The 10,000-nt window shown below is 43.8% G+C and overlaps 1 protein-coding gene across 2 annotated transcripts in view; it reads right to left on the reverse strand.

The window, feature by feature from the left end:
* LOC143292101 (uncharacterized) overlaps nt 1-10,000 on the reverse strand; it is a 105,278-nt gene that overhangs the window by 9,408 nt on the left and 85,870 nt on the right. For both annotated transcript variants that reach the window (XM_076602285.1, XM_076602286.1), the window contains exons 4-5: nt 9,396-9,525; nt 4,596-4,736 (exon numbers count right to left, since the gene is read on the reverse strand). In XM_076602285.1, the coding sequence (XP_076458400.1) occupies nt 4,596-4,736; nt 9,396-9,525 (271 nt within the window). The remainder of the gene's footprint in view (nt 1-4,595; nt 4,737-9,395; nt 9,526-10,000) is intronic.

The following is a 10,000-nucleotide window of genomic DNA, read 5'->3' on the forward strand; positions in this document are numbered from 1 at the left end:
TTATCATCATCAACATCATCATCGTCGTCATTAGTAGTAGTAGCAGTAGTAGTAGTAGTATCATCGTCTTTATTATCATCATCACCATCATCAAAATCCGCAATGTTAGACCCCACAGTGGAGTGATGGCCGAGGTAATGCGTCCGCCTAGGAAGTGAGAGAATCTGAGCGCGCTGGTTCGAATCACGGCTCAGCCGCCGATATTTTCTCCCCCTCCACTAGACCTTCAGTGGTGGTCTGGACGCTAGTCATTCGGATGAGACGATAAACCGAGATCCTGTGTGCAGCATGCACTTAGCGCATGTAAAAGGACCCACGGGAACAAAAAGGGTTGTTCCTGGCAAAATTCTGTAGAAAAATCAACTTCGATAGGAAAAACAAAGAAAAATTGCATGCAGGAAAAAATACAAAAAAATGGGTGACGCTGTAGTATAGCGACGCGCTCTTCCTGGGCTGAGCAGCCCGAATTTCACACAGAAAATTCTGTTGTGATAAAAAAAAGAGAACTAAATACAATACAATACAATACAATACAATACAATACAATACAATACAATATGCTGTTGTCGATGATGTTAACAACAAAATTCGAAAGAAATGATCTAGGAGTAAGGACAAGAAACGGGAACGAAATGATGACGGTAACCACCTACCACAAATACCCACCACCCGTCCACCATCGACCCACCACCTGACACCAGTCTACCACCCACCACCTACAACCCCACCATCCATCATCATCCACCTATGGCCCACCAGCCATTACCACCCAACTACATCACCACCCACTACCCACCACCCCCCTATAACCCACCACCCACCACCTACAAACCACCTACAACCTACCATCCATCATCATCCACCTCCTACCACCCACCACCTACCACAACACCCACCTACAACCGACCACCCACCACCACCACATGCAAACCACCATCCATCATCATCCATCTACCACCCACCACCCACCTACCACCTACTTGCCACCACCCACCACCACCCAACTACCACCCACCACCCACCATCCATCACCACCCAACTACCACCCACCACCCATCTACCACCAACCACCAACTACCACCAACCACCCACACTCTCCTCTGATTTTCCTCAAGCTATGTAGTGTTGTAAATGCTAGATTACCATTCATGTAACCATGATTATAATGTGCATGTTGCACTGATACAATGGTACCCCCCATTGTTTTATTTTTACTGTTTCCCCTTCGAGGGCTGGATGAAAAAGAGTACTGTCTTGCTCACTGTATTGCCCTTAGAAAATATAATTTCTTCAGTTCGATTCGTTTCACCACCCAACAACCACATACCACTACCATCCACCTACCACCACCCACCTTCTACTCACCACCCACCATGTATCATCCACCACCACCTACCACCCACCACACACCATCAACCACCACGCAAGTTACCACCCACCCACCAGCTGTCTTCCACCTATCACCTTCTACCCACCCATTTACCACCACCTACCTGCCAAGTACCACTACCACCACCCAACATCCAACATCCACCACTTACCACCCACCACCTACCACACACCACACACCTCCAACCATCGTTTTCCGCTTTCATCTTCATCGTCATCCCCATGACCTCTCGAGGCCCTGGCCAGCGCACTGGATTTACGTGAATTTCATGTGTTAGGTCCTTTTTTTCTATTTATACATTCGTTTGTTTATTCATTTGTTTGTTGGCTTCTTTTGTTGTTTCTTTGGCTGTTCGTTTGCATTATCTAGCATTTTTTCCCCTATCGTCTGGCGCAGCAATTGCCCCAGTGTGTCTTGAGGCATGCATTTTAAGAATATTCGATGTCTGTGTACATTTGCCAGGGTTTTTTGATGTTGTAGTGTTCTGATGTATGCATTCTAATCATGTATGACAAGTGATTACATCTGTCTGGGTTTATTGTTGCCCTAGTGTGAGTTGTTTGTTAGATATTGAGGCTTTTCTGTCGTCTATCCTCTCTCTCTTCCTCCTCTCTCTTAACCTAATACATAACCAAAGAAAAACAAAGATCTGTCATCTGTATCATAACAATGGACCGACCCTATCTTCTCTTTTAATGTATACATTTGTTTACATGCCAGTTGTTTTTGTTGACCTAGTGCATGTATGCAACAGTGTATGCGGAGTTAGAAGTGGTAAGGCACATCCTTTCCATTGAGCATCTCTCCCATTTATTTATACATTAATTCATTCATTTGTTTGTTGGCTTCTTTGGTTCATTCTTTGGTTGTTCGTTTGCATTATCTAGTTGTTTGTTTTCCTACAGCTGATAAGGTGCAGCGTATATCTGTAAAACAGTTCTACTCCCTTTGACATCTTCTGGAAACGGACCTGTGTGGTACAGTATGGTCAGAGAGCTGGATCCTCCGCCTGAGTTTGTTTTTCAATTATATATATATATATATATATATATATATATATGTGTGTGTGTGTGTGTGTGTGTGTGTGTGTGTGTGTGTGTGTGTAGTTTGATCCCCGGTTTTGGCGCACCTGGTGGCAAAGGGGTGGACTTTTTTTCCACCCTATTTCCCATGTCAACGTATGTGCAGACTTGTTTAGTGCCTGAACCCCCTTCGTGGGTATTCGCATGCAGAAGTTCAAATACACACGTCAAAGATCCAGTAATCTACGTCAGCATTAACTATAGCTGGGGGGATAAAAAGGGCACCCCCGAAATGCAAGACTGCCGACGTGACAACATATTATGTTAAGGCTTACTAGTATCTGAACCTGCTTCGTGTACACACGCTTAACCCAAATGAACACACTGAAAAGGGAAAAAGGCTGCCAATATGGCGGGGTAAAAGAAGAAGATGAAGACGATGACGACGACAACGACGACGACGACGACGAAGAAGAAGAAGATGATGATGTTAATGATGATGATGTTAATGATGATGAAAAGAAGACGAAGACGAAGAAGAAGAAGAAGATGATGATGATGATGATGATGAAGATGATATAATAGAAAAGAATATGTCTTTATTACCAAGTGTACCGGGGTTACAAGGAATGTTGGGGGGTGGGGGTGGGGGTAGCAATAAAAAGGTACGAACATAAATCGAAACCCATACACAAACACAGATTCAGTAGAATTCAGGATAAATACATGTGCATATCAACACAAGAACTTGAACACACACACACACACACACACACACACACACACACACACACACACACACACACACACACACATACACACACGTTTGAACAGAAGCCGCATATTACATTTGGATGGAGCTGATGACTAGATCTTCAGGTAGATGGTTGTTGATTGCACAATTCTATTTAATCATACTGGATTTGTTCGAGATACAGGGCATTGACTGATCTGGGGGGGGGAAGCTATTTGCGAAGCAGCTGGTTTTCGTCTTTATACTTCTGTACCGTCGAACAGAGGGGAGCATCTCGAAAATCCCAAAAGCTGGATGTGATTCGTCCTGGATGATTGAATTTGCTTCTCTGAGTAGCCGCTTACTATATTTGTTGTCCAGAGAAGGTAAATCAGCCCCGATAATCTTGGTGGCAGTTTTACGATTCTGTTCAGGGCTGCGACTTCTACCTTGGAAATGTGTCCGTACCAAACAGTAATAGCGAGTGTTAACAAACTTTCAGTGACTGCTCGGAAGAAATCAACCATGATTTCTCTTTTAATTCCGAACCTTTTGAGGCGCCGATGAAAGTACAGGTGCTGATGTGCTTTCTTAACAATTTATTTTTCCGTATTTGTCTCCCATTTGAAAGCATGATGAAGAAGATGAAGAAGAACTAGCAGTAGTATCGAGAAGCAGCTGCAACGACAACAACAACGACAGCAACTGTGCTACGTGTTCGTGTGAAGAAGAAGAAAATATTTGAGTACCTATCAGGGTGGGCTTCGTTTTACATAATTTTGCCAGAGGACAACAGTCTCGTTGCCATGGGGGTTTTCTTCAGTGCGCCAAGTGCGTGCTGCACACGGAACCTCGGTGAATCGTTTCATCCGAAAGACTAAATGCTCAGTTTGATTTTTCAGTCAAACTTGGGAGAAAGGGTGAGGAAAAGAGATTCGAGCCCACACCCTCACGGACTCTCTGTATTGGCAGCTGAGCGTCTTAGCCATTCTGCCACCTTCCTCCTGAGAAGAAGAACAAGAAGAAAAAGAACAAAAACCAGAACCAGAACCAGAACAAGAACTAGAAGAAGAAGAAGAAGAAGAACTTACTGCATAAGAAAGAACCCACGGCAACAATAGGTTTTGCCCCTATCAAATTCTGAAGAACATTCTACCGAAGAAGAAGAAGAACAGTTTCAGTTTCAGTAGCTCAAGAAGGCGTCATTGCGTTCGGACAAACCCATATACGCTACACCACATCTGCCAAGCAGATGCCTGACCAGCAGCGTAACCCAACGCGCTCTGCCAGGCCTTGAGAGAATAAATGAATAAATAAATAAATAAACAAATAAATAAATAAATAATAAAATAAAATAAAATAAATAAATAAATAATAATATAATTTATAAATAAATAAATAAATAATAATAACAAGAACAAAAAACACAGAAACCTAAACCCTCCTTTACCTGCATACAGCAGGAGCCTGGCACAGTCGGTCCTGCCCTGGATGGCGGCCTTCATGAGGGCCGTGAAGCCCAGCCTGTTGGGCTGGTCCATGCGGATCCCTTTGAAGGACTGCAGCATCACTCTCACCACATCCGTGTGACCTGTAACACACACACACACACACACACACACACACACACACACACACACACACACACACACACACACACACACACACACACACACACACACACACACACACATACAGAGACACACAGACACGTATACGAACGCACGCACACACACATACGCACGCGCGCGCACACACACACACAGACACACACACACACACACACACACACACACACACACACACACACACACACACCGATTCCATTTACCACAGACAGCGTTTATTTCATTCGACTTTTATTTCACTTTACTTTATCTTATTTTACCCTTTTCTTTTATTTCATTCTGTGTTGAGCAACTATCATTTTTTTTTTTTTCCGTTTCTTTGTAAAATCCAATGGTGGCGACACGTGCATTTTGGCAAACTGATGCGACATGTCATGCGCGTGCGAGCGTGTGTTTGCGTGTGTGTGTGAGTGCGTGTGCGTGTGCGTGTGCGAGTGCGAGTGCGTGCGCGTGTGGGCGCGCCCGCGCGCGCGTTTGTGTGTGTGTGTGTGTGTGTGTGTGTGTGTGTGTGTGTGTGTGTGTGTATCTGTCTGTCTGCGTGTCTGTGTCTGTATTCGCGTCTATATAGTGTCTGTGTCAGTCTGTGTGTGTGCGAGAGTGCAAAATTGTGTCTGTCTATGTCTGTGTGTCCCGGCATGTATATATATATATATATATATATATATATATATATATATATATATATATATATATATATATGTGTGTGTGTGTGTGTGTGTGTGTGTGTGTGTGTGTGTGTGTGTGTGTGTGTGTGTGTGCGTGCGTGCGTCTGCGCGTGTCTGTGTTTGTCTGCCTGTCTGTGTAGCATGTGAGCGAGAATACATGCGTTCGAGTGTATATTCATATATAACAAAAAAGCCCCTCCCTATTATCTACCAACTTCACGCCATCCCACCAACCCTACCACCCTGGCCTCCCAAAACAGCAACAAAAACATCGTCATCAGTCATCATCATCATCATCACCATCGTCATCACCATCATCATCAATGACAACAACAACATCGACAATAACAACAAGAAATCCCTGAGCATAATCTGTCACGAAAATCTTTGATCAACAAAAGCACCCAGGGGCAGGATTAAGATGGGGAGCGATGATTGTCAATCGGTACACTGGCTTGCGTGACAATTCTAGTCCTCTCGCGCGCGAAGGCAGGCAAGCGAGTGTTGGCTCTATCTCGCGATCACAAGTGCGAATCCCATTACGATTATTATTATTACTCCTCACCATATATATTTCAGGACCTTGGATAAAAAAAAAAAAAAAAAAAAAGAGAAGGGGGGTTGGGGGATACCTTGGTTGGTACTGGAAGGAGGGATGGTGGTGGTGGTGGTGGTGGTGGTAGTGGTAATACTGTCTCTGTCTCTTTCTCATGACTTTTTCAAAACGTTTTTGTTTCCCCCCCCCCACCCCCCTCCCCCGTTATCAGTTATTATTTTAGCCCTACCCATATTGTATTTATCTCTGCCTCTGTCTCTGAAATCACTGTTTCTCTGTCTTTCTCTGCTTCTGTCTCTTTCAGTGTCTCTCTGTCTCTGTCTCTTTCAGTGTCTCTCTGTCTCTATCTCTGTCTCTGCCTCTGTCTTTTTCAGTATCTCTCTGTCTCTGCCTCTGTCTTTTTCAGTATCTTTCTGTCTCTGTCTCTGCCTCTGTCTCTTTCAGTGTCTCTCTGCCTGTTCGTCTCTGTGTCTGTCTGTCTGTCTGTCTGTCTGTCTCTTTGCCTTTGCACTCTTCCATTGACACTCACGCTCACACACACACACACACACACACACACACACACACACACACACACACACACACACACACACACACACACACACACAAACTCAACAAACTAACAAACACACATGTGTACACATGCAATCGCACGCGCACACAGCAACAAACACGAATGTATACACACAAGCACGCACACATACGCGAGCGGAGAGAGAGACAGAAAGAGAAAGAGAGAGAGAACTTTTTAATGAGTGAAGTCGGATAGCTTTTCTACATCAAGCCCCCATGGGCGAAAAGAAAATGAAATCAAAATATTCAGATAGAATAACAAAAGGTTGTTGAAATACATACAGGAAAGTCATTCGCACACACCGTACATACATACATACATACATACATACATACATACACAAACACGCTATGTAAATCATCCTAAAACCTGCATGCACGACGAAAACACATATACACACATAAGATAATAAATGCGCACCTCATAATCACACATGTACACATGCAAATGGATTCAGATACATATATATTTCGTGTCTGAAGTGAAAGGGAGATAGGGACAGTGGATGCAAAAAGACGGAAACAGAAATACTTTGAAAGAGGAAGAGGTGAAACTGCAGTTTCAGAAATTCTGTCATAAAATGTGAATGGTATACATTTTTACATTCATCTGATGTGGTATGAACATTAAGAGAGGATGGTGCGTCGTTGCAAAGCAAACCACCAGAATACGTGAGGCTGGATTTAAACACATCAGTTCTAGGTAGGGGCAGCATCATCTTGTATGAGTATGGCACTTAACATTAATACTAAATGAGCTTTTAATTGATGGTGGAGCACAACCAGATAATATTCTGAATATGAACATTGATTTGGTGTATTTGAGTTTCGATTTCAATGGAAGAATGTCCAGCATTGCAAAGTCTGCAAAATATAAAGAAGAAGATTTTCGTAAAACTAATTTCAAACCATGTATATGGAGAATAGGTTTGAGGACATTCTTGCTTGCTAGTCCTAAATAGTTGATGCATAATCTATAAAAGATTCAATGAATGTATGGTAAAAACATTTTACGGAAATGGATATCAAAGAAATGTTTAAACTGGGACAATTGATAGATATTTCTTGAGCAGAGTTTTACATATCATTCCTAAATGCTCAAACCATGGCAGGTCATTGTCAATAGATACCGCCAAAACTTTATGGTACTCAGCTTAATCGATGCGTTTATCACTTATGAAAGAGACAGACAGACAGACAGACAGGCAGACGAACAGGCAGGCAGGCAGACATACAGACGGAAACAGAGACGGGGATACATCAATAAGAAGAGACAAACAGCAAGCGTGCAAGCACACACGCATGATTTCAATCCTACTTGCATATCTGATTGGTACATCTTCCCGCCTCTCCCAACCCACTCCCAAGAAAAAGAGAGAGACAGAGAGAGAGAGAGCAAATGAGAGATAGATACATACATAGAGAGAGAGCAAGAGAGAGAGAGAGAGAGACAGAGAGAGAGAGCAAATGAGAGATAGATACATACACAGAGAGAGAGCAAGAGAGAGAGAGAGAGAGACAGAGAGAGAGAGAGCAAATGAGAGACAGATACATACATAGAGAGAGAGCAAGAGAGAGAGAGAGAGAGAGAGATAGAAAACTAGAAAAAGAGTCAGAGACGAGAGAGAGAGAGGGAGAACACACCGCCCTCACCCCACCCACCGAAAGAGGGAGAGACAGACAGACAGACAGACAGATAAACAGTCTACACTGCATAAAGAGAAAAAAAAAACATAACCCAATTATTGCGAAAGCCTTCATGACGGCAGAGACAGCCAGAGCGACAGATACGTCCTGCATTATTTATTGAAACAGGAGAGGCGTCAAGCCACGTTCATCCCAGCTTCTTCATCGGTCGTGTTTCATTCAGTCATTCATTCTGTGCGATGCGTTCGATGCAATGCAATACAATACGATGCTGATCGCTTTGATACGATACGATACGAGACGAGACGAGACGAGACGAGACGAGACGATACCATGCGACACAATGGTGTGCATTACAATCCAACACGACATGAGTCAATGCAATACAATGCAATGCAATGCTTTGCGATGCGATGCGATACGATACGATACGATACGATACGATACGATACGATACGATACAAGACAAGACAAGACAAGACAAGACTGCAGTGCAGTGTAGTGTAGTGTAGTGTAGTGTAGTGTAGTGTAGTGTAGTGTAGTGCAGTGCAGTGTAGTGTAGTGCAGCGTAGCGAAGTGCAGTGCAGTGGTTTGTCATTTCATCGGAAGGCAACACAACGCACTGCACTGCACTGCAGGACACAATATTTCGATATTTGCGACATAATGCAATGTAACGTAAAAAAAAACCAGAAGAAGCCTAAGATGTTAAGACACTACACTACATAACACTACATTAAACAGCACTACACTACACTACACTACACCACGCTACACTACACTACACTACACACTTTTTATACCAAATCTACCTTGTACACATAAACAAGGAAGCCTCTCTCTCTCTCTCTCTCTCTCTCTCTCTCCTCTCTCTCTCTCTCTCTCTCTCTCTCAGTGGTGGTAGTGGTAGTAGTAACAGTAGTGAAAGCAGCAGCAGTGGTAATAGTAGCAGTATCAAAATTATTACTATTGAAGTAATGGTCATCATCATCATCATCATCATCATCATCATCATAATCGTAGTCGTCGTCTGTTTGTATAGCCTGTGTGTGAGAGGGGAGGACGAGGAAGAGGGAAGGGAGGGGGGAGGTACGGGGCAGGCGGGGAGGGGAGGTGGGGGGGGAAGGGACGGGGTGGAGGGCCGACGGGAATCGGGAGGAGTGTTGTGTGTCTTAGCTCACCTGCCTGGGCGGCGAAGATCAAAGGCGTGTTGCCTTCCTTGTCCGGTAGGTTGACGTCCACCTCCGGAACTTCACTCAGAATGTCCACAGCTGGTGCCAGACCGCTGGAGCACAGGTGACTGAACCCCGTCTGGTGGGACAGTCGTTAGAAAAAAACCAGAGAGTTAGTTTCAGTTTCGAATCAGATCAAATTATGGTGCTTAGAGCCTCGCCAACCACCTAAGGCCATCACTTTCTTCAAGTCAAGGGTAAAAAAATACAATGAAAATTCGCCACCGCTACAAGCTTTCCATTAAAAGTTTAATAACCTTCCAGTTTCATACAGAAAGAGAGTGAGGGAGGGAGGGATGGAGGGTGAGAGAGGGGGGGGGAGGGGGACAGAGAGGGTGAGAGAGAGAGACTGAAACTGAGACAGGTGGTTTATTCATACTGAAGTCGCACAATCATTAGTCTTCGTTATGTGACACATACGTTACTTCTTTTGAGTGCTTTAACTCTTTCCATACGAACGGCGAAAGAGACGACGTTAACAGCGTTTCATCCCAATTACCATCATCAAAATATTGCAAGCGGAAGGCTCTTATACTGAAGACGTGAATGTTGAC

This window comes from Babylonia areolata, chromosome 18, assembly GCF_041734735.1.
Source record: "Babylonia areolata isolate BAREFJ2019XMU chromosome 18, ASM4173473v1, whole genome shotgun sequence".
Taxonomy (NCBI): domain Eukaryota; kingdom Metazoa; phylum Mollusca; class Gastropoda; order Neogastropoda; family Buccinidae; genus Babylonia; species Babylonia areolata.